A 25,242-nucleotide genomic window follows, 5' to 3' on the forward strand; every position below is an offset into this window, starting at 1 on the left:
GCTGGCCATCTCAATAGCCAAGGTTGCCAAAGGGTGGGGGAAGGGGACAATCAGAGTGTGGGGTTTGCTGTCATCACAGCTCTGCCTTTGGTTTTGTTACTGCAATAATTGCAAACCTCAGAAGTTACAATGGCCTGTTAGTATTATTACCCACCCCTTAGAGTGTGTGACCAGCCTCTCAGCCCCCGAGATCAAGCTAAATTCAACATGGGGCTCCATGGGAGAGCACTAACAAGGCACAAATGGGGGCGTGCACGGCAGTCAGGGAGCACACACGTTTCCTCGGTTATCGGACACATGGTGCCTCTCACTTGCTCTTGAGTCTTGCTTCCAGGAGGGCAGGCCCAGGAGGCTGGTCCCAGCTTCGCAGACCCGAGCTGAATTCCCTTCTCTGCCGGCTGCGTGCCCTTTGGCAAGTCACTTAGGCCCAGATTGTTCAAGGTATTTGGGTGGGGCTGTGCCCAGCAGTGTAATGCCAAACTCCTCCAGGTGCCTAAATCCAATGAACTGTCATGGGGAGCTTGGCTCTCAGTGCCTCAGGCAGTGAGGTGTTGCACAGCTGAGCTCAGCAACCCCTGAACATCTTGACAACTCTGGGTCTTAATCTCTCTATGCTTCAATGCCCACCTGTACAGGGACTAAAGGCACTGCCCTCCCTTGCAGGGGGCCGGAAGGATAGCACAATTAAAGACTGAGGGGGACTCAGATGTGGCTGGGGAGGGGGAGTTCCTTGTGACACTGCACCCCATATTCTTCATAGAGCTATAATAATAATTAATGGAGACATCCTATCTCCTAGGACTGGAAGGTCATCGAGTCCAGCCCGCTGCCTTCACTAGCAGGACCAAGTACTGATTTTTGCCCCAGATCCCTAAGTGGCCCCCTCATGGATTGAACTCACAACCCTGGGTTTAGCAGACCAATGCTCAAACCACTGAGCTATCCCTCCCCCCAGTACAATTATTAGATGTATTTTATGCAAGATAGGTCATGTGAGGTGTCATTGAAAAGGTTATGATTTACTAAATATGATTATCCTATTTATATGCATGTATCATTTTTGTATCTGAAGTTAGGAATATTGACTATGTATCTGTATTACAAATGTTTTTACACATAGGGTACACTCACTAGGCAAAAGGCTCAAGCTAGATGGCTGGCTGGGAAGGACCCATTCAGGTTAATGAGCCATTAAGGCAGAATAGGCTTTAGGAGAAGCTTATATCCCATCTGGAGGTCTTCCTGAGTATGCTGCAGACACTCATGGCTGCTGTGACACTACAGTGACATATGACCAGGTCACCTGGTGCTGGACTTCATCTTGGAATATCAGTGTTTTTCCATTGACTGGTATGGGAACTAAGTTTTGAAACAAAGGGTTCCCACCATATGCAAAGGCTATTTAAGGCAGCGTAGTGATATCATTGTGGTTCACTGACTCCTGACCCAAAGAGACTCCTGGAAACACACTAAGGAACAAAGACTGAACTGGGGGAAGTGCTGGACCCAGGCTAAAGGGACTTTTAGCCTGTGAATGAACATCTGGGGATTCCAAGCTGTAAGCAAATGCATCTTAACCCTTAAGAATCTGTAGCCTGCTTGTATCCTCCTCTTAGGGTGAGGATTTGCTATTCATATCGGATCTATGTAGCATGTTAAGGTCAGTTTGCATGTTTTGTTTGTTAGGTGATCTGCTTTGATCTGTTTGCTATCCCTTATAACCACTTAAAATCTATCTTCTGTAGTTTAATACATTTGTTTTTGCTTTGTCTAAAACCAGTGTGTGGGAGTCAACTCAAGCCAGAAAGCTGTTGTATATTCCTCTCCACATTGAAGGAGGGAGTGAATTTCATGAGCTTAAGCTGTACAATTCCCTCTGTAGTGCAAGATGGTATAATTTGCAGTTTACACTCCGGGGGGTGGGGAGTGTCTGAGTAGGTGGGAAGTTTCATAGCTGGAGCATTCCCATGCAGTGCTGATCACAGAGTCTCCATGTAACTGCAGCTGGGTGTGTCCCTACCTGTATGTGTGCTGGTAAAAGTGCAGGCTGGTCACAGCAGTACAGTGTAAAGGGAGCCCAGGCTGATGGGTCAAGGGGGCTCAGTAGAACCCCAGTTCCAGGTGGCACCCCAGGGGAACCCATCACATTCCTATCAAAGGCCCTGTGACTAGTTTCAGTTTTAACATCATTTCAGGCTGAGCCAGCCTTGGAAGACAGCAATCAGCATGGAAGAGGCCAGCAGAGGACAGCCTACCAGCCAGCTGAGCAAAGGAGAGTTTCCAGCATCTGGTGACAGAATAGCAGATCTACGAATAGAGGGGACAGGTTAGCTAGATCAGCAGCCATAATAAGTACACCCTGCCCAAAATCTAACTGCCCATCCAGAGCTGGCAATGCATGGGAAGTTTTCCTGCACCACCAGCCCAGAGGGGGTGAAAATTCATAGGCAAATCAATACAATGCTGTGCTACCTTATAACTTATAGTTTCCTGACAACCCACTTTCCACACTGGACACTAGACAGCACAGACAGCATGCCATGAGCAGATGAAGCCAGGAAACGAAATCCACCTGTCACAGCCACTGGTGCTGATAATCCAGGCAGCTCAGACACTGCAGCAATGTCAGGCAAGCGTGCCGATGAACCGAGCCCAACAGGCTGAAATATGCATTCATGCTTGCGAAGGCTAATTCCTTGCTCCCTTTTTCACTAGGAAGTGTGTGTCTAGTTACACTAGTAAAATATCATCACTGGCTGCTTGCTTAATTTTTCCCCTAGCATGGAACCTACTTTGGATCCCATAGGAGGTGGGAAGGGGGGTGCAATGGAGGAGCTTCCGCCCTCAAGAGAAACAAAATTCAACCCCCTGCTTGTAATTTTCTGTCTAATACCAATTGCATGGGCACAGCCATTTTTAATCCCAGATAAGAAGGCGGTCACACTGTCTGAAGCTCCGTTTCCTCTGCAGGCTGCTTGCTGGGGCCATTCCCAAACAGTTCCTCCAAAATACAGGCCCATGCTGGCCCATCTGATCCATCCACTTAGCCTGGTCCAGGCAGGTCTGCTCCTATAACTTGGGGCCTCCCTCCAGTGCTGTCCCTGTTCCCTCTGCCTCAGTGATTATCAGCACAGTGTGCAGCTCATGAGACAGGGACACCGGATGGCATGCTCAGAGGTGGGCAGGGTTCCCAGCACCCAGTCAAATTCTCCCTAGTAGAGGCAGGGAGTTCCTAGACCTCCCAGTCCCACCCTCTGCTTTGCAGGAGATGGGCTCAGGGCTGCCCAGAGGATTCAGGGGGCCTGGGGCAAAGCAATTTCAGGGGACCCTTTCATAAAAAAAAGTTGCAATACTATAGAATACTTTATTCTCGTGGAGGCTCCTGCAGGGCCTGGGGCAAATTGCCCCACTTGCTCTCCCCCTCGCCCAGGTGGCCCTGGATGGGCTTGAGGTGCTCAAGGAGCACGACAGCTCCAGGAGCAGGGATTGGTGCTTAAGGTCCTGAGCTCCAAGCCTACAATGTCTGTATGTAGGTGCCCACCGTGCATTCCCGTGAGAAACCTCGACACAGCACCTTAGCACAGGGACTGCTACAGACTCCAAGACTCATCAGCATTAATGCTGCTTATGACCATATGGAGTCAGGATCCTCGCTCAGCATGGGTGGGGTGTTCAGCCTCAGACTTTTAAACCAATTTTAGGGTTTTTATTTAAATGCAGCCCCCACTGATTGCACAGGGCAAGATACAGAGCAGCAGCAGCCTTCATTCACATCGGGGCTACAGCCGCCCAACCCCTCTCCAGCACCCTATCAGACTCTTCTAGTTTGTCCTCTTTGGGCAGTGATTGAGACACATGATGATTAACGGGGAGGTAAGGGGGAGGGAGAGTCACAGACTTTCTCGAGGGAGAGAATTCAGTGATACAGAGGGGTGCAGCATGATTTTCCCCAAGGTTATTTTATTCATAATGGATGAAATCCCCCCCGTGCAACGCTGATGGGTGTTGTTGGGGGATGGTAGTAGCAAGGTCCACTCCTTGCGCTGGCAATCTGGGTATGGGCTGAATTTCACACTGTGCACCAATCGTCCCACTTGGAGCAGTGCAGCTGAGAGCTTGATCACACAGGGGAACTAACCTCAATGTGGGGAATAAGCTATTTTGCAGCAGTTATTGTGGAGTTAGAATCACAGACTCATAGACTTTTAAGGTCAGAAGGGACCATTATGATCATCTAGTCTGACCTCCTGCACAACGCAGGCCACAGATCACAATTCTGGAATAAACATGATTTCATTGCAACATAATGCAATGTGATTTCATTCCACTCTGGAAGCTCATAATGCAAACGTGATTTCATTCCACTCTGGAAGCTCACCAATTATTTTGGAATAAAGTGACTCTTTAGAGCGTACAGACAGCATAGTCTACCATTAGTAACTGTGTTTATTACAGGAGGGGCTGAGGGCCAGCCAAGATCAGGGCACCATTGTGCTAGGCCCTGCATATATGCAGAGTAGCCCTGAAGAACTTACAAGCTAAAGAGACCAGCCAGATGCAGGGTGGGGAAAGGGGTCTAACACGATGCGCTGCACAGCTGCTCTGATCAATCTCCCCATGCAGACACCTTTCTCTAGTCAGCTAGAAACTGCACCTCCCTCTCCCACACCCCTCCCGCCACACCTTTCATCCTCTGGAGACTGGTTCAGTCCTGGCAGGAGACAGGCTGTCTGGAATTCTCCTTCCCCCACAGAGTGAATGTGCCCCCACCCTCCCTGGGCCCTTGAGCTGCCTGAGAGGCTCTAGCAGGCAGTCAAAACCAACTGCTTGTGGCAGATTGTTACCATGGTCAAAGAACAGCTTGTGGGGTAGGGGGGAAAAGACCTGCTGAGCTCCATGTGATAAGCCAGCTGATGGTGGGTAGGAAGCAGGGGGAGGCAGGGCTAGTCCATTATAGTCTGGGGCTAAGTGAGACAGGCTAGTGGAGTAGCGGGCAGCATGGTATTGTAAGAAGGACTGTCTAGTGGAGATTGTGGCCAGTCCTGGATTTCTATGATTTAATAAATAGAGACTTGGGTTCATGTCCTAGCTCAGCCATCGCCTGCCTGCACAAGTCAAGTCACTAGTCTGTACCTCAGCTTCCCCATCTGTAAAATGAGAATAGCACTTCCCTACCTAACGGGGTAGCGAGGATAAAATCCAGGAGCGACTGTAAGGCACTCACATACTATAGTGAGCAGGGCCCTATAAAGTAAGTGTCTAGGGCGATAAACACAGCAATTCCTCTGCTCTCCTAACCTGATCAAGGGGAAATTCTCTCCCCTGTTGTGCACAGTGCAGGTCTCAAGGACTAACAGGAGCCTGGCATGGCCCCGAAAGGGCATAAGGGCCAGCTGTCGATGAAGCATGACAGGAGATTCCGAACTGGAACGCCCCTCGGCTGAGTAATGGGCCTCGGGGCCATGGTCTCCCAGGAGCTGGGAGGCTGCAGCGGTGCAGGGAGCCTGCTGTTAATGTGCTGGGAGGGTGGCTCCTGGTGGAGCAATTGTAGAGCAGGGGAATGAAAACTGAGGCACGTCCTTGATTTCAGGGCCCTTAGCAGCAGCAACCCAGCTAGCTCCTCTCAGGCCCCTTCACTCCTGTGTTGCGTGGGGATAACATATTCTCCCTTCCGTCATTTCCAAATCACACTTAAGAATCCAGGGTCATTCCCTCCGTCTGCCCTCCAAGGATTCTCTGGCTCAGCACATGTGTGGGCAGTTTCCCATGTCACTCAGCTCAGTCTGGGCTGGGCTGCCGGGATCTCCAGGAATTTCCCTGCAAAGCAGAGCATGAGCACGCACAGCCAGACCCAGAGCAGGAGCAGGAGCAGGGAGCAGCCGGAAGAACGCAATGCAGAGTGCTCACTCTAGGCCCAGGAGATTCTCCCCCAGTGCTGTCACATCCTGGCTCTCTTTCATCCTCCGACTGCAATGACACGTTCAGATCGTCCTTGGTGGGGAGTGGAGCAGCACAAGCCAGGAGAAGACGTCACAGCTGCAGATAACAGCAAGCTATGCGAAGGCATGGCCTGATGAGATACAGCCGTGTGGGTGTTATTAATGAGCCCAGCAGATTCTCCGGGGGCCTTGGGAATGAACCCTCTCCCCGCTGTTCACAGCCCCCCTGAGGTAATGCCTCTGGATTACTTGGGGGCTCACTCACTGCCCTGGAATGAGGAAGAGGGATAGTTGGAGAACACAGCCCATGATGTTCAGCAGGCCTGCCCTCAGACCATGCCTCTCACTGCTCCAGGCCAGCTTCCTCATGGCGCAGGCTCCCGTGGACTCAGGGAGACACTGCTGCAGCGCAAAGGAGAGCCTGTTGATGTAGCAGCAAGGGCAGATGCGCAGGACTGAGATTGCACCGTAGGTTTCGACTAAGAGGAAGAACGTTCTTAGCGAGAGACAGATGTTATGGCCCAGTGAGCCAGGAACACCCAGGGCCGGCACTTCCATTTAGGCGACCTAGGCGGTCACCTAGGGCACCGGGATTTGGGAGGGCGGCAGACTGCTCCTGTGGACCTCCCGCAGGCGTGCCTATGGAGGGTCCGCTGGTCGCGCGGCTCCGGTGGAGCATCCACAGGCACGCCTGCGGCAGGTCCACCAGAGCCATGGGACCAGCGGACAGTCCGCAGGGACGCCTGCGGGAGGTCCACCAGAGCAGCGGGACCGGCAAGCTGGTCCTGCGCCTAGGGCACCAAAAACCCTGGCGCCGCTCCTGGGAACACCCAGTCTCATTCCAGCTTTGCCTCAGTCTCATTGTGCAACCTTGGGCCACTCACTTCCCCTTCTGTGCCTCAGTTTCCCTAACAGCCTTCACTGCCCTTTAATAGTGACACAAAGAGTGCAGCAGGGATAATAGGGCCAAGCCCAGTTCTTCTCCTTCAAGTTCTTCTTTTCCAAGCTGGCTCCACCGTGAAAGCTGCTCATCCAAGGAGGGGTTTAGAACATTCTGCCTAAGAGAAGGATGGGACAGCACCAGCGGTAATGCTGGGCTCTGCAAGAACCTGCGACAGGACAAGGCAGAGGCACGGAGGTTTCAGATGGGGGAGGCTGGGGTTGCTCAGTTGGTTCTGGCAGACACCAATACTGACACTGCCCGAGTGCTGGGCAAAGGGGTGAATGGTGCAGGTGCAGCGGGTAGTTAAGGCCAATTTTTTTCTTTCACTCAAACAAAATGTTTCCTTGGAGCTGCGAGTGAAATTTGAATTTGTTTGAGGGGCTTTTTGGTTTGGGTTTTTTGTTTTTTTTTTTAAATAAAAAGTGACAAAATTTTAAACAAAGTCTGACTGGTGGGTCTGGAAAATGTTAACATAAACATTGTGCCCGGGGGGAGGGGGCGTTCACCAAAGCAACTGGGCAAATTTGACCTCTGCACAGTTCAGTTGCTCCACATCTACCTTTGGTGGCCAAAAAACTGAACATTTTTTCCCATTTTTGCTCTAGTCAACAACTTCAGTTCATTAACCTGTTCCATTCCACTCCCAGTGAGGCAATGGGGCATTATGGCCAGGAAATGGGAGGGAAGGCTAGACAGGGAATCAGATCCACATCGATGTGTTTTATTTTCCAAATTATTTTGCGAAATTCCACCTCGCTGGGACCTCTCCCAGTGGGCGGGAAGGACAGCTCAGTGGTTTGGGCAGTCGCCTAGGCCCTGGAAGGCCTGGCTTCAAGCTCCTGCTCTGTCGTAGACTTTCTGTGTGACTTTGGCCCAACTGCTCAGAGGTATTTAGACTCCCAACGTCCATTGAAATCAGTACCTGTTTCCCATCTCTAACATAATAATGACACATCTCTACCTCACAGGGCTGTAAATAAAAGGCATTGAAGATTATGAAGTGCTCAGACACTCTAGGAATGGGAGCCAGAGAAGGACCTTAGATTGATTTGTAATGAGCAAAAGTTTCACTTTCATGCTGCCTTAACAGGAACATTGTGCAAAAAAGGGGAGCAGCCTGAAAACCTGCAACACAGCAAGAGTTCCTGCATTTGGGATTTCCTCGAAACTATTTCACTCACCTCTCCCAGCCCCACCTGGGCCTCTTGGTGTAGGGTCCTTCCACCCTTAGGGCCAGCTCCATTAAAGGGAACCTCATGTCATTTTGAGCCCAGCACCTTTAAGATCTAGGTAACTCTAAACCTCACTTGCTTTTATACCCTCGGCTGGCTTCACCTCATTGGCCTCCATGGATTATTGCTTAGGGGCTAAAAAGGAGGGGAAGCCAGAGCCACATCGCTGTGGATGAGGAATTTGGGCTTACACAAGCACAAACGGTCCCCACAATAAATAGATGTGAATGGGGAAAGCATTCTGGGTAGTATGTAAATTAGCATATCATCTACAGCATTCCAGAGTCAGCAAAATTCTGCTCGAGGTTCAAAAACCACAGGGCTCATGGAAGGCCTGGGCAGCAGAGCTGCTAAGGTACAAGACATAGGGAAGTGATTATTCCCCTTTATTTGGCACTAGTGAGGCCACACCTGGAGTACTGCATCCGCTTTTGGTCTCCCTCCTACAGAAGGGATGTGGACAAATTGGAGAGGGTCCAGCAGAGGACAACAAAACTGATTAGGGGGCTGGGACACATGACTTATGAGGCAAGGCTGAGGGAACTGGGGTTATTTAGTCTGCAGAAGAGAAGAGTGAGGTGGGATTTGATAACAGCCTTCAAGGGATGGTACTTGGTCCTGCTGTGAAGGCAGGGGACTGAAATCAATGACCTTTCAAGGTCCCTTCCAGTCCTACGCTTCTATGATTCTAATTACCTGAAGGGGGGTCCAAAGAGGATGGAGCTCAGCTGTTGTCAGTGGTGGCAGATGACAGAACAAGGGGCAACGGTCTCAAGTTGCAGTGGGGGAGGTCTAGGTTGGATATTAGGAAACACTTTTTCACTAGGAGAGTGGCGAAGCACTGGAATGGGTTACCTAGGGAGGTGGTGGAATCTCCTTCCTTAGAGGTTTTTACAGCCCAGCTTGACAAAGCCCTGGCTGGGATGATTTAGTTGGGGCTGGTCTTGCTTTGAGAAGGGGGTTGGACTAGATACCTCCTGAGGTCCCTTCCAACCCTAATATTCTATGAATGGAAGCTGAAGAGATTGCCATGGCAAAGCCCAAGGGACAGAGCCTCCTTGCAAATGGAGTACCCTGTACTCCTCACAGCTCTTTGTACAGGTGGGAAGGGTCCCCATCTTACAGAGGGGAACTGACACAGCCCACAGACAGGAATGGCCACCATAGCTTCTGGGTGCCAGCTCTCCTCCCTGGCCCCTCCTCTCAGCCTGCAGCTAGTTTGTTCCTTTTCAACTCATCGCTGCATTATGGTGACTGCAGCAGCACCTAGAGAACCCAGCTGAGAGCAGGCATCCTTGTACTGGGCACTATACAGAGTAAGAGAATCTATGACCTGAGAGTTTAGTGTCTAACCTCCATCCCCAATGTATTTCATGCACTTTCAAACTGGATTATAGAACATGTGTTACCTGGCCAGTTAGGCCCCTTGGAAGAATCGCATCATGTGTACGCAGGTATTTGAATTAGAGCAATTTAAAGCGCCTGAGTAGGCAAGCCCAGAATATAGAAGACAAAGGGGAAACTGAAGCAGGGGTGAGACTAGAACCCCTTGGCTATCCATCCACAGGCTCAACACAGCCCTTGGCTCAGCCCTTTCCTGGCCAGATTTGCTAGCGTGGCACTGCTGTGAAGACAGCTGCAGCTGTTTAATGCTGCCTAGGCAGCCTGGTATGCCAGAGTTCACCATGCCTGGGAAATGGCCCTGCCCCTCCAGGGAAGCTGGCTAACACAGAGTATATTTTCCATCACCCACACGAGTGAAAATCCCTTGTGGCTGGGGAAATGGTGTCAGGGCTCCCCACCCCTTCCCTGAAGCAGGCTGTGAAGTCTGTGGTTAACAGGTCTTCCCTCCCATGCAGAGTGTCAGCACTCGCTGCTGAGGGGGAAGCAGCAAGTTCTAACCAAGGTGAGAGACGCCTGACCACAGGGATAGACAGGCCTCATGGTAAAGCATAGAGTGCCTCCCATCACCACCCTTTCCCTGATCTCACTCAACTCAGTGTGCAGGACCCATCAGATCCCAGGGTGTTGTTCATCCCTTCAGCTGTTGCTTAGGCAAGCGGATTTTGCCTCCTTGCTCCCATTCTGCAAGCTGGCTACATTCTCCAGAACCAGCAGTAGTTGGCTTTGACCTGCCCACAGCCCAGGTGACATGGGTGTGAAACATGCTTGCCCCTACCTGCCAGGACCAAGAGCTCTGCTTGGCAGAGTCCAACATCTCCTTTGGGCAAAGGACAAGCTGTGCCTCAGAAGGATTGGAAGCAGGGGGAGATTTCAGTTTATAAAACCACATGGGATTTCCTCTAAAGAGCACAGATTATTCATATGTGTCAGCTCCCCCAACCCCCAGCATCCTCAGGCCCCAGCCTCACAGGGAAGCCAGCAATTAAGTCCATCCCCACAGATCCCTGCTCTGAAACCAGCAGCTGCCCCCTTCCCTGAACTACTGATGCTGCCCATCAACCCAGCCAGCAGAAGGGGGGGGGGGGATGAGGGGCTGGGGAAACACAGCCAAGACAGAGCCCCTCAGAGAGGCGCAGTAACATGGGATGGAGGGGGAGAAAAGCTTCCCAGTGGACACTGGAAAGAAGGCTGAGGTAAGGTAGCACTTGCTCACATCTGGCCCCTGCTCTGTAGAACAAGTATCTACCTTCCATCACCCTCAGCTCAACAGGGCCCACGGGGGGGGAAGAGAAGCAGCTGCCCCAGGAGCTGGGCAGGGGTAGCTGGACACAAGGCTAGCACTTCAGGCACAGTCCCACAGCACCCAGGTGTCTGTCATGCAGGCTGACCCGCCACTGTGCTGCGGATAGCTCCAGAGGCAGCACTACAGCCAAGAGGGTTGAAGTCAGAAGAGTTGGCAGCAGTCCTGGCCCCCTCGGCTTAAGGCATAGGGCTGGGAGTCTGGCTGCCGAGTGCTCCTACACCCTCTTCCATGTGACCTTTCCGTGTCGCTATCACCTCGGCCAGGAGGGTCTCGGAGCTCAGGGCACTAACATCCAAGCCCCCCTACACTGTCTTCCATAAGGACAAGGTCCAACTTAGGCCTCACCCGGCTTTCCTCCCCCAGGTTATCTCCCAGTTCCACATGGGGCAGGATATCTTTCTCCCCGTGTTCTATCCAAAACCACATTCTTCATGTACAGAGCATAGACTGCATTCCCTGGATGTCCGCAGAGCTCTAGCCTTTTACCATAAATGGTTTGGTCCGTTCAAAAAATCAACCCAGCTCTTCATTGCGGTGGTGGATAGGATGAAAGAGCTCCCGGTTTCATCTCAGCGGATCTTTGTAGATCAGGGCCTGTGTCCGGGAATGTTATTGTCGAGCTAAAGTCCCTACTCTGATTACGGCCCATTCCACAAGGGCGCAGGCCTCTTCCATGGCGTTCCTGGCCCAGTTCCCAACTCAGGAGATTTGTAGAGCCACCACATGGTCCTCCATCCACACGTTCTCACCACACTACGCCATCATGCACCAGGCGAGGGATGACGCAGCCTTCGGTCGTGCAGTGCTCCAGTCAGCAGTGAACGCCGATCCCACTGCCTTATGAGTCACCTGCTTGGATTGGACATGAACAACCACTCGAAGAAAAAACAGTTACCCAACTTTTAGTAACTGTTTTCTTCGAGATGCGTTGTTCATGTCCATTCCAACCCCCCCCTCCTGCCCCTCTGTCAGAGTGCCGGCAAGAAGGAACTGAGGGGGTGGAGGTTCGGCGGGCCCCTATAGAGGGTGCCGCAGCGGTGCCACTCCAGAGAGCACCAAGGCCAACCCTATGGATGTTGCTAGGGGAAAATCTTCTGGCTGGCGTGCATGCGGCATGCACACACTGTTTGGAATGGACATGAACAACCACTCTAAGAGTTAAGATTTTCAGGTTTGCTCCAATTTAGACACCAAGTTCTAAAATCCTTTGCAGACTAGAACTACTGTTCTCTGCTTAGAGACTGTTCAAAAATAATTGTCCAATTTCTTCATCCACAGCCTGATCCTTGCATTGCATCCCACCCTATAGCTTGAATGCTCACCCACGTCAAGGCACCTCCTACCTGGATTGTTGCGACTTCCTCTTCCCCTTGTGCCCCCCCCATACTGCCTCTCTCAAAGCCCCCAACAAGCTGCCCCTTCAGACTGCTGCAGCAAAAGCAAGCTTAGTATTCCACACTTCAGGCTGCTAGGCCCTGTGCTTGTGTCACTCACTACAGGAACACACTTCCATTCCAGGGACCCAGAATCATAGAATATCAGGGTTGGAAGGGATCTTAGGAGATCATCTAGTCCAACCCCCTGCTCAAAGCAGGACCAATCCCCAACTGGCCCCCTCAAGGATTGAACTCACAACCCTGGGTTTAGCAGGCCAACGCTCAAACCACTGAGCTATCCCCTCCCCCCACTGCCATCAGTCAGCATGTTCCATTAGGGAAGCAGTTGGTTCTGCTCCACTATGAATTCCTGGCAGGACCCAGCAGCTATTTTTGAGTTAAAAGGAAAAAAGTGATTTCCTGTCCTGGTAAGGACACCAGAACCAGTATGTTCTGGTTCTGTTTTAACATCCTACTGCTTTTTCTGCATCATGTGCACCATGAGCTGCTCGAGCTTTTCCAATTTCCCAAGTGGCTGTGCTACCATAACACAAGGGCTTTTGAATTAGCCTGGCCCTAGACTGCAGCACCCAGTAGCACTTTAGGAGCACGGGCAGTTGCAGTAGAAGTGAAACCTACTAACAAGGGAATTGGGTAATATGATCTTCTTAAGAACTACAGGCCTGTAGTTTGTTGCTTGCTGCAGCAGATTTGCTGAGAGAGAGAGAGAGATTACCAGTTAGACAGCTGCCCTTCTCCATTCCTAGGAAAGGAAGAGCTGGCTTATCAGTATTTCACTCCCACCCCCAACTACTTGTTTAATTCCTGAGCAACCTTTGCTGCAGTGTGCCTCTCCCCAAGGCCAGCTTGCCTCCTTGATGTGTTGAGAATCCATAATGGTGCTGGCCCAAAGACCATTTCCCTAAACCCCTGCTCCCACCTTCTCTACTCTGGTACAGCTGGAAACACAGCTAGGTCCCCATTCCCTTTGGCAATGAAGTGGAGGGGTTAGAACTTGCCTAGAGATGGATTTTTGGTCTGTGTAGTAGATACCAGTTAAGTGCCCTTCCATCCTTGTTCAGGGCCTCACTCCTCAGGGAAGCCCACGGCCCCTGAAGTTTATGTTCTGACACTGCAAAGCTGGACACTCGGCACATGAGAGAGGCTCTTCCCCTCCAACACTTGGCAGATACACAGCAGCAGCTACCAAACGTTCAAAATGGGAGATTTATTGACATTAAAAAACTATGCAAAAAACTAGAAGATTACGGAAATCTGGTTTTGCTGCACAAACTGGTGGGCATCTTGCTGCATCGGCAAGAAACTCAACAGGGATAAAGTTACTTGAGGATGAACCAGTCAGCCACTGGGCTAGCAGCCAGAGGCCTTTCCTATGCACACTAAACAAACAGATGAACAAGAGTCACTCATGGAGGATAGCTGCCCTTTCCCAGAAGATGACCCTACATCACATCACCCTGCTGTTCTGAGAACCTGCTCATGGCCTCCCTGAACACGCCTAGTCTACCCCTAAACTCTTCATTGTGGCACACAGGATGCCCCATCTAGAGTATTTCCAGCAGCCCAGGTCTGGCTTGGATGCTGGGCAGTGGACCATAGCTGTTTCTCAAGGGTTTTCCTATGCTAAGGCATGGTGGGAGTGTTCATCCTGGCTGAGAAGGGCTACTGCTGCCAACCCAGCTTGCTCCATTTTGAAGGCTCACAGAAAAGGGAGTTGAGCGGTAGGTTGAAATCCAAGACCAGGCTCTGGGAGAATCTCTTCCAGTCACTGCTGACAGCTGTTCCCTCGTGTAAGAGAGACAGCTGTGCTTCAAAGGGGAATGGAGTTTGGAGAGGAAGAGTGCCCTTGCGATGAACTAAAGATTGAGAGCCACTCCCTTGCAGAAACAAGGAAAATCTTTATATGGTAACAAGCTACTCATTCACCTAGAGGCAGCTTTCGTGGCTGCCCAGGAAGGACAGCCTCACCACCTATGGGAGGACCACCCCATCTCTGGGAAGCAGCAGGCCTTGGCAGAGGCTGGGAGGGGGGGTCCCTTGAAAACCACTGCCATGACAATGCTCCAGAAAACAGGAGTGCAGGAGACACAAAGAGGGAATTCCACCTCCCTGGAATCCTCTTGTAACCATAGGTTATGTTGTGACTCCAATCTGAGGGGAACGTGAAAGGGAAAACACACACACACACGGCTCCTGGATCTCTCAGCATCCATCACAAGGGTAGCTCCAGCTATCCCCATGCACACTCCAGCTGCAATGCAGGCACTTCTGCCACACAACTCAGACACGCTTTTCTTCCACAACTGTCTTGTGCCAATCTGGGGAAATTCTCAGCTTCCCACCCTCCTCCCTTCCCCACATGGAGTTGCATGTACCCTGGAAATCCTAAAAATAACTCCGCTGTCTAGCACACTCCATTCTGGCACAGATGCCATCCCGCCCATCAGACGGGAGTCTGGGTCAATCAGTCCCTGCTCCCCTGCCCTAAGGAGAGAGGGCTTATAAAAGCATCATATCCGAGTGCAGCTAGGCAGCCACAGAGGGGTTTGGGTCACACATTTCCCAGCATTATAGAAAGGAGAGTCTACCCTAGCAAGTTCTCTGCTCCTCCTTCCTTGGGAGGGCCATGCTACAAATAGGAGCCATTCTTACATACTTTAGGTTACCTGCAATTCTTAATACTGTACTAAGCTGGGACTGTCTAAGAGGCCGAGCGTTTGTCTTGAGCACCTGGCAGGGCTGTCAACACTGCTACAAGACCACACAATCCCAAACAAGTCATTTCTCCCACACCCTTGACCATGTGTCAGGAATGATTGTACCATAGCAACCTCTTCCTTGGCACTCAGCCACTAGACAACCCAGTGCCCAGCACCTCTTCTCACACAGCCAGCCACTGCCCCCGACACATGAAGGGAAGAAACTCCCTATCCCCTACCACATACACAGAGATGCCCACCAGCCAGCCTTTAGGAAGAGCGTCCCACTGCTGCCTAAGCTTCATCGCAAATGAAATACTAAATACTGGAGGCTCTATGCAACTAGGCAGTTGGCTACAAAAACAGTCAAAGGAAAAAAAAATGTGACAGGCTTGACTCCACACTGAGACAGTTACAATCCACAGGTAGGCAACATCTGCCCAACACCAGTTCATGGTGGACTCTGCTCCCTGAGGGGTGGGTCTGGGGATACAAGGAGCCCTGGGGCAGGTAACACTGAAACTGCTGCAGGAAACTCAGTTCCCCAGTGGGACACTCGGGAGCCTGTCAGAGCCAGCACTCCCAGGGAGAACGCAAGGACTCTCCCGCTGAAGCCCAGGGCTTTCTCCATAGCTGGAGCTGTGTCCCGCACCGCAGGGCAAGCCACACCCCGGAAACTCGAAGACAAAGAAGAGGCCGCCATCAGAAACAGGAGACTGGAGTGTTCTCCGCCCTGCTCTCAGTGTTGAGCTCCCCCTCGCCTTTCCGGACAGGCGTCAGAGCGCATGGGACCTGCCGTGCCAGCTAGCTACTGCTCTCCTGGCGCTTCTGGAGCAGCTCGATGATGCCGTCAATGCCTTCCTCTGGGACCTAGCAGCAGAGAGAGGAAGCCAGAGCTATGTTACCAGAGACAGAGCTGCATGGCCATCACTCCCTTGCCAACTGTACTTGAAAGGGGGGTGCTGGAGGGAGAACTGGGTGAACCCCAAAAGTCTGTTCCCATGCAGCTCCACAGGGATCGCCAACTCCCACTGCAAGGTGGGATCAGATCTGACTCCCCAGCTCTATTTATCCTCCCCTTGGCAAAGAAAGCAAGATCAGGACCAAGCTAGTTATCCCCTGCCTTCTCCACACAACATGGAGACAGGGGAAAGGTGGCAGCTAGGCAGGGCTCCCAGAATCCTCACGGCATCCCTCTTCCCCCAGCCTTTGTGGGGCAGGCACTGACAGCCAACAGTTCAGTAACAGACGTCCTCCTGGACCCACCTGGGGTCCCTCCTGCTGCCCCACACATTCTTGGTACCAGCATTTCTCACGCTGCAGCCCTGGCTTGGCACTAATGCCAGGGAGCAGCAGCCAGAGCCAGAGAGGTTCAGTCTTCAGATGAGATGCATTCCTGTGCCTCCCACCCTGAGCAGGACCCCCGCAATGGGGCACTGACCCCTGCGCTGATGTCAGAGCAGCCAGGATGAAATGCCACCATCCAGGGAGCCATGCAGGGCTCGGAGACTGATGAACCGCAGGCCAATGGCGAGAGGCCCATTCAGACAGCGAGGCAGTCAGGTGGCCTCAGCCCCTTGGAATGTCTGTTCAAAGCAGGGGGCTCTGCCCCCGCCCCCCCCAGGGGCTGGGAGAGAACTCCTCAGTTAAGGGGCTGAGAAGCTGGTCAATTGCCAGCATCTGTTTGCCCGCTTCATTTCTAGCATGCTGAGATCTGGGCAGAGGAGTCGACTTACCAGGGCATGGTCGAAGTTAAAGGTGCTGATGTAATACGCTGATATGTCTGCATCGGCCAGAGGCTCGGCGATCTGAGCCACTATCCCACACTCATCTGAGGAAGGGGAACAGAGGGGCCAGTGTGGGTACCAGCCCAGTGCCTCTGGAGACAACCTCCTCCTATCACCCATGTGCCCCTGCCCCATAGGCAAAGGGCTCTCTAAGCTCTGGGCTGTCCAAGACCAAGCTGGCAGACTCATGCCTAAAATGGGGTTTGAGCAGGGGGCTGGACTAGAGGACCTCTTGAGGTCTCTTCCAACCCTAATCTTCTATGAACTCTAATACGATACCACCATGAAATGAGTGCCTCTTGGCTCCTGGCCAGGCAGCCCACAGCCATTGCACTCCCCGCCACTGAGCGGCCACAGGGGCTGGGGCTTCATGGCCAGGCACCGGTGTTCAGTACCAGCATGCTTTGTTGCTCTCTGGGGCCCTCATAGGTGACATTTTGGCGGATGCTCCACTGCCATCACAGTCCTTCGTCTGGCACCCGCCAGACGAAAAGCTTGGGGACCACTGATCTAGTCTGACCTCCTGCACAATACAGGCCACAGAATCTCACCCACCCACTCCTGTAACAACCCCCTAATCTTTGTCTCAGTTATTGAAGTCCTAAAATCATGGTTTAAAGACCTCAAGGTGTAGAGAATCCTCCAGCAAATGACCCATGCCCCACACTGCAGAGGAAGGCTAAAAACCTCCAGGGCCTCTGCCAATCTGCCCTGGAGGAAAATTCCTTCCCAACCCCAAATATGGTGATCAGCTAAACCCTGAGCATGTGAGCAAGACTCACCAGCCAGACACCTAGGAAAGAATTCTCTGTAGTACCTCAGATCCCACCCCATCTAACATCCCATCACAGGTCATTGAGCATATTTACTGCTAATAATCAAAGATCAATTAATTGCCAAAATTAGGCTATCCCATAATACCATCCCCTCCATAAACTTACCAAGCTTAGTCTTGAAGCCAGATATGTCTTTTGCCCCCACTGCTCCCCTTGGAAGGCTGTTCCAGAACTTCACTCCTCTGATGGTTAGAAACCTTCATCTAGATTTCAAGGCTAAACTTTCTAGCATCCAGTTTATATCCATTTGTTCTTGTGTCCACATTGGTACTGAGCTTAAATAATTCCTCTCCCTCCCTGATATTTATCCCTCTGATATAATTATAGAGAGAGCAATCATATCTCCCCTCAGCCCAGGGCCGCCCGGGGGGGGGGGGGCAAATGGGGCAATTGGCCCCACAGGGGCCCCCCACAAGAACATAATATTCTATAGTTTTGCAACTTCTTTTTAAAATGGAAGGGGCCCCCAAAATTGCTTTGCCCCAGGCCCCCTGAATCCTCTGGGCGGCCCTGCCTCAGCCTTCTTTAGCTTAGGCTAAACAAGCCCAGCTCTTTGAGTCTCTTTTCATAAGGCAGGTTTTTCATTCCTTAGATCATCCTAGTAGCCCGTCTCTGAACCTGTTCCATGTTTAAGAAGGATGAATTCAAACTGGGAGACCAGAACTGCACACAGTATTCCAGACGAGGTGCAGACTGCTCTGCCACTGGCTTCTGTGACTCTGGGCGGGTCACTCTGGGCACACCTATCCCCTGGGGATAACAGCCTGCCCTGCCCACCAGAGTGCACTGAACATTTCAGCCTGGGAGGGCTCAATGCTGCGCTGAAGGCAGCTGATCCGCTGGGCAGGAGAGCTTACACCTTGTTCCACTTACCGAAGCCCAGTGGCTGCCCACCAATTCTCACCATCCGCCAGAGCTCCCCAGAGGAGCTGGTCAGCAGCAGGTCACTGGGGAACCTAGAAGCGTTTAATGGAGTACATCACTCCTGCCCTAGGACCGTTCTCATTCCCCCACTAGCTGGCATGAGCCAGGGCACAGACTCCCATGAAGCTGCTCCTAGAACCCTGGGCCCACCCTAATTCCAGGGGTGGTTCCCCAGTCCTTAATGCCCGAACCCTCTGCACAGCCCACCTGCTGACTTGGGACTGGGGCAAGGAGGAGAAAAGCCACACCACTCCCCAAAACATCACAGCGGGGGGAGAATGGAAGCAGGCAGGAGCCAACAGGAATGTGACTCCTCCAGAACACCAACCTCCCAATCCCAAGGCCAAATCTTCAGAGTATGTGGGCCAGGGCCACTCAGAAGGGGGGCCAAGTAGGGCATTTTGCCTCAGGCCCCGCAGGGGCCCCCCACGAGAATATAGTTCTCTATAACATTGCAACTTTTTTATGGAAGGGGCCCCCAAAATTGCTTTGCTCCAGGCCCCCTGAATCCTCAGGGCAGCCCTGATGTGGGCAGCTTTAGATGGGGTGAAGGACACTGAGTCCATCTTCTCGTGGATGAATGGTACCTACTTCTTCTGGGTCTCTGCATCCATGACGATGGAGATATAGCCCTCGATCAACGAGAAAGCGAAAAACCTGATGGAGTCGAGATCCTGACTGCCTGGAGCAGCTTCCTTTAGAGGGCTGCAAACACAGAGGGGACAGAGGGGTTAGCCCCAGAAGCACACAGCAGAACATAGCCATTTCATGGCTGGCTCCTGGAGAGAGTTACAGATGTGCAGCCCCCCCAAGAGGTGCCTTTACTTGGAGTCAGTGAAATGCCTTGTTGGCATCTTTAATACCAGCTGGCTGGTGATGCCATGTCTAGCCCAGTGCTGTGAATAACAGATCTTCTGGGCCAGCCCCTGAAACAAGCCAGGTCAGACCCAGCTGCTCTATCTACAAAGCCATCTCCCCTCACCTTGAGCACTTATTGTCTGATCCACCTCCTGCTGGTCAGGAAGTCCTCCTTTTCCCTCCCCCAGCTGAGCTAAGGCTGAACTCCAGCCCACCCTCTGCTGGGGGATGCTGTCCTGTGGGAAGACCCTTTCTCCAGCTCTGCCTTTGACAAAGTTCTTTCAACCCCAGTGCTGCATGCAGTGTCCCAAGTGCCGGCAGGCTTGACATCACCACTGTAGCCCCATATGCCCCCATAGGGCATTGTGGGCACCTCCAGGTGCACTGCAAAGGCCTTGGTCCCCCGCCCATCAAAGCCCTTGGGTGCCTGAAGGTTCTTTAGCAGTTCATAAATTCTTCAGAGATCTGGAGGTTTTTGGCCACACTCCAGCCCTCCACCCTTCTCTTCAGGGTCTGTGTTGAGGTGAGAGGCTGTCCCCACACTTCCAGCTGCACTCTCACCTACATTGCAGTGCATTTTAGTACAGAGAATGCCTATGCTAAGGGGTGGGGCTAACAGTCTCCTCCCACTGCCCCGCGCAGCTGCCTACCTGTGTGAATAGAACAGGACGTCTATGAGCACGGTCGCAATCGCCGGCAGGGTGTCAGGAGCCACAGTCAGGATGCAGAACCTGTTCCGGGGACTCTGCACAGGGTGCACGGTAGGGCTCGCCGCTGGGAGGAAACAATCACTCATACAGCCCAGACTGCCAGAGCACGAAGCACCCTTCTCATGCATGGCAATGAATGCAATATCACGGAGCTGATGGTGCAGCAGCATGGCAGGAGTCTGAGCTGGCAGCAGCAAGCAACTCTCATGAACTCAAACCACTTGTAGGACTAGCTGGGGGTGATCAGTACCTGGCCCCACAGATCAGCTTACCCTGGAGACTAGACACTTCAGATGTGAGCCAGGGTAGCACAGCAGCACCACCTTGAGGAGGTACTGCACAGAGACTGACATTCGGATGAGGAAGAGGAAAAATCAACAGGGCTCAATTCCTACAGCTACACTGGCAAGGAGCAAATGGAAACAAATCGGCAGAGCAGCATATGCTGCAGGCAGAGCAAGGGGCTGGGCCGGGACAAGCCAGGCAAGCTCGAGCCACCTGCACAGACAGCTGTGTCTGTGCGCAGAGCAGGTGCTCGAGGGAGGAACCCAAAACTTGAGGTACTAGTGCCCTCCAGTGGCAGAACTATGCTACTGCTCCTCTGGGCCATCAGTAAAAGTGTACCTTCGGTCACACGGTCTATTAATGCTCCATTTATAGGTGGATTAGAATGGGTTAATAAATCAGATGTTACAGATAGTATTATGTGCTATACACTGTTACAGGCAAACCAGCAGAAGGCATGACAGATTGGACTAATCACCACTTATTAAAAGAACATGTATTCTCTCTATAAACCATTTATAAATGGAACCTTAATACATGCGAGAGCACATTTCTGATTGTCCCCTAGCTAGACTCCAGTCTCTCCCTGGATCCCCAAGAATTTCTGGTGTCTACCAGAGTGGCACCTGCAGTCATATGCATGTAATGCCTAGTGCATACCACTGGCAGAAGCAGGACTGCCTAAGAAGGTGGGAGGGGAGAAGAGGGGGAAGGAAAGCAGTTTGCACTAGGTGCTCTGGTTTGAGAGAACCCCAAGCCAAGTGGCACGGTGACCTGACACACTGGGTCACAATGCCACTCAGAGTTTTGGCCTGTCCATCACAACAGAGGGGCTAGGCCACTAGGCCAAAGCTGAGTGGTGCCAGTTAATTGGATGTATGAATGGTTCATACGCTGCACGACGTGTCTGGGGACCCCCCCTGGTTTACCACAGTCTGTCCCGTTCAGTAACTGATCTGCGCTGGAGTGGCCGGAGCCAGAGAACAGAACTGTTCATGCTGGCAGGGTGAGCCCACAATAGGTAGTTTTCTGTTGCAGGGGACAGCGGAGTTGCTCATTCAAACCCCTCCTACATTCTGCAGAGAGCAGACAGGGTGAGAGCCCAGAGGAGCAGTCCTGGACTCACCATGCTTGGGTTTCAGGAAGCCGTTGCTCACGTCATCACAGTTAACAGGGATGGACTCTCCCTTCACCTCCTTGTAGATATCAAACTCGCCGGTCAGCGTGTGGATCACCACAGGCAGGTCCTTCTCCCGCACCTGGGGAGAGCAAGAGACCTCAAGCCTCACCCTTCAGCTTAACCTCCCCCTGAAAGCCTGCTGTCTCTTTGCCATTCTTCTCTACCCCCACAAGGAAGGAAGAGGTGAGCTTCTAAACCCACATCTCACCTAGCCCACCGTCCATTCAACTGAACAGCATGCAGGGAAAAATCTCACGCACGAACCTTTTAGGGTGTCTCATATTGCTATGGCGAGGGCAGCCTGACCCCTGCTATTCTCAGAATGGCACCCAGTACCCTCTGAATCACACAGTATCGAAGAGGTGGATATGTTCATCAGACTGTTGCCATAGGAGAGCCTGCACCATTCACCTAATGAGAGTTTCTCTGTCACACGCTTTGTGTAGTTGCTTGGGGCCAATTAGAGTCCTTCACCCACACCCCCGCTCGAAGGAGCCTGCCACAGGGGATGGCCATGGGGAGAAGGTGGGGGGCTCACCAGGATGAAGTCCGTTTGGTAGGTAGACAGCATCAGCACCGAGACATTGTGCTCAGCCAGTGGTGCGATGACGGACTTGGCAATCTTCGTCACTCCTATGGCCTGGGAGCTGGTAGAGGACCTGCCGTTGGACAAGACGTTGAGCACCAGCCAGGTGGAATCCACCACCTGCATGAACTCTGATGGGGGCAACTCTGAAATGCCAAGAGGCTGAGGTGAGACTCCAAGCAGGGATTCAGACTGCAGCATTAGAAACAGACATATCAGGCCACCTAATGACTAGGTCACCTAGCACCTATCCCTTCCCAGCACCAGCTCAGAGTGCTTTACCAAGCAGTTAGAGGTTATCAGCCAGTATACAAATTGGGAAACTGAGGCACAAGCTCTCACTGAGCTGCTCAACATCATGCAGCCGGAGGGAAATAAGCCAGTTGCACAGAACTGTTTCAGTACATTCAATGCATTCCCATTAGCTACGCCGACTATTTAAGAAACTTTATTACATTATTTGTATTGCAGTAGCACATAGGAGCCCAGTCATGGACCAGGACCTCATTGTGCGAGGTGATGTACAGACAGGACAGAAAGAGCTTGCACTTTGACTTCACAACCACTAAGTCAGTGGCTCTCAACCTTCCCAAACGACTGTACCTCTTTTAGGAGTCTGATTTGTCTTGCCTACCCTCAAGTTTCACCTCACTTGAAAACTTGCTTACAAAAAATCAGATCTAAAAATATAAAAAAGAAGTGACAAGGCACACTACTATTGAAAATTTGTTTCCTTTCTCATTTTTACCATATAATTATATGGTGAATCAAACAGAATATAAATCTTGTACTTGCATTTCAGTGTATATTACATAGAGCAGTATAAACAAGGTCTTGTATTAAAATTTAATTTGTACTGACTTTGCTGGTGCTTTTTATGTAGCCTGTTGAGTTGATGTATCCCCTGGAGGACCTCTGTGTACCCCCAGGGGTATGTGCATCCCTGGTGGACAACCATTGGAATAGCTGGCCTACACCATTCCAGTTACAGTGCTCTCTGGCAAGCCATTCCCACAGCTCCTGGCAGCGCTCCCAGAAATGATGGTTCTGGAAAGTTCTGAAAGGCCACCTGGGATGCAGTGAACTCCTAGGCCACAGGGCCGGAAGGGAGCACTGTGATCCAGTCTGACTGCCTGTCTAACACTGGCCAGAGACCTTTCCCTGAACTAGTTTGTTTGAACTACAGCATCTCTCAAATATCCAACTGAAAGAACTGCCAGCAATGAGAATCCACCACAATCTTTGGGAAGTTGTGCCACTGGTTAATTGCCCTCAAAAATTTTTACTTTATGTCTAGCCAACATGTCCGGCTTCAGTCTCCAGCCAGCAGGCAGCCTTTGTTAGGCTGACAAGCCCTCTGTTGTCAACTGTGTTCCCCATATAAGTACTTAGACTGATCAAGTTACCCCTTAATTGTCTTTGTTAAAAGAGATTGAGCTCCTTGAGTCTAATTATAAGCTATATTTTCCAATCCTTCAATCATTCACTCGGCTCTTAACTCCCTGCAATTTATCACTGTCTTGAACTGTGGACACTGGAAGAAGATTCCGGCAGCAACTGCATCAGTGTCAAAAGCAGAAGTAAAATAACCACCCTGCTCCTACCTTGTGTTCCCCTCTTTATGCATCCAAGGATTGTATTAGCCCTTTTTGCCACAGCATGACAGAGGGAGCTCATGTTCAGCTGACTGGGCCCCATGACTCCCAAGTCTTTCAGAGTCATTGCTTCTCAGGATCGGGTCCCCACGTCCTGCAAGTACGGTCTGCATTCTTTGTTCCTAGGCATATGACTTTACATTTGGTTGTATTAAAACACTGCTTGTGCCCAGCTTCCTCAGTGATCCAGACCTCTCTGTATCAGTGACCGGTCTTCATTATTTACCACTCCCCAATCTTTGGGTCACCAGCACACTTTCAGCAGTGATTGTTTTCTACCAGGTCACTGATAAAAAGTGTTAAGTAGCCTAGGGCCAAGAACTGATTCCTGTGGCCCCCCACTGGAAGAAAAGTCCACATTTACACTGAGACCTATCAGCTAGTTTTTAAATCCAGTCAATGTGGGCCATGTTAATGCTGTACTGTTCTAATTTCATAATCAAAAAACTTGTCTGCATCCACACTGGCACCAGAGAGATGCAGGCTGAACATACTGCAGAATGAACTAGTTCTTAGCATGCACGTCCTCCAGCTGGAGCACACAGTCCCTTACAAGCATGCTATGGAGGCCACAGTTCCTACAGCATTAGATTTCTCTAGTAAAGAGAAGGCCAATGTGTCAGCAGCACAGTTGTGAAAAGCTATCTAGTCTTTCAACTCCAAGTCCTGCACCCTAGGCCAATGGGCCAAGCTGCCCACGCCACCACCTACCCCCAGCCTTTGCAGAACTGCACTGTACAGCCTGGTTTATTCAGCCTAGATCTAAGAGAATCCAAGCCAGGCTCAACATGCAATCCTGGGGAGGAAGGAGAGCTCTGCTCACAGCCAAGAGGCTCAGTCACTGCTTTCATCATCCCCACTCCCATAACTGCATTGGTCATTGGGGAAACCATCAATTGTCTCCACTGCTGACGACTGTGTGCGTCAGAGCTTGAGTCTCTGCGAAGTCCATTCCTGTCCACCTCTTATGTTGTCAATCCATCTCTTCTTCTGTCTACCTCTTCTCTTCCCCGGTACTGTCCCTTAGAGGATGATCTTCGATAGGCCAGATCTTGTTACACTTCACTTGTTACAGCTTGCACTTCATGGTCAGGAGATTTTCATATGACTCAGCACATTGGGTGGTGATGTTGTGGACCTCTTCATTAGTGACATGGTTGAAGTAGGAGATGCCCAGGATTTTACAGAAGTATCTCATCTCTACAATCTGTATTTTCTGTTCAAGTGCTGCTGTAAGGGTCTATGTCACATACACATACAGAAAAATGGGAGATGACCAATGTATGCAGCAGTGTCAGTATGGATTCCAGGGAAATGTTCTTATTCCTCCAAATTGGCTTTAGATTTGCCATTGCTGCTGTTTGCACAGTTCTTGCCTGAATTTCAGCCTTGAATCCTTCATCAATGATGACTGCCCCCAGATACTTGAACTGTTTCACTGTCTCCAGCTCTTGTCCATTGACAGTGATATGGGAGCTCATCCCATCACATCTGTCTGCCATCA

General features: G+C 51.4%; 1 protein-coding gene across 1 annotated transcript in view; it reads right to left on the reverse strand.

Moving 5' to 3' along the window:
- Nucleotides 1–13,410: 13,410 nt before the first annotated feature.
- The window catches only part of LOC115661109 (cytosolic arginine sensor for mTORC1 subunit 1-like), a 44,584-nt gene continuing 32,752 nt past the window's right edge, over nt 13,411–25,242 (reverse strand). The window contains exons 3-9 of the mRNA XM_030583253.1: nt 22,036–22,229; nt 21,444–21,576; nt 19,973–20,096; nt 19,056–19,169; nt 18,414–18,496; nt 16,654–16,748; nt 13,411–15,787 (exon numbers count right to left, since the gene is read on the reverse strand). Coding sequence (XP_030439113.1) covers nt 15,722–15,787; nt 16,654–16,748; nt 18,414–18,496; nt 19,056–19,169; nt 19,973–20,096; nt 21,444–21,576; nt 22,036–22,229 — 809 coding nt within the window. The 3' untranslated portion in view covers nt 13,411–15,721. The remainder of the gene's footprint in view (nt 15,788–16,653; nt 16,749–18,413; nt 18,497–19,055; nt 19,170–19,972; nt 20,097–21,443; nt 21,577–22,035; nt 22,230–25,242) is intronic.

The sequence above is a fragment of the Gopherus evgoodei genome, chromosome 13, assembly GCF_007399415.2.
Source record: "Gopherus evgoodei ecotype Sinaloan lineage chromosome 13, rGopEvg1_v1.p, whole genome shotgun sequence".
Lineage (NCBI taxonomy): Eukaryota > Metazoa > Chordata > Testudines > Testudinidae > Gopherus > Gopherus evgoodei.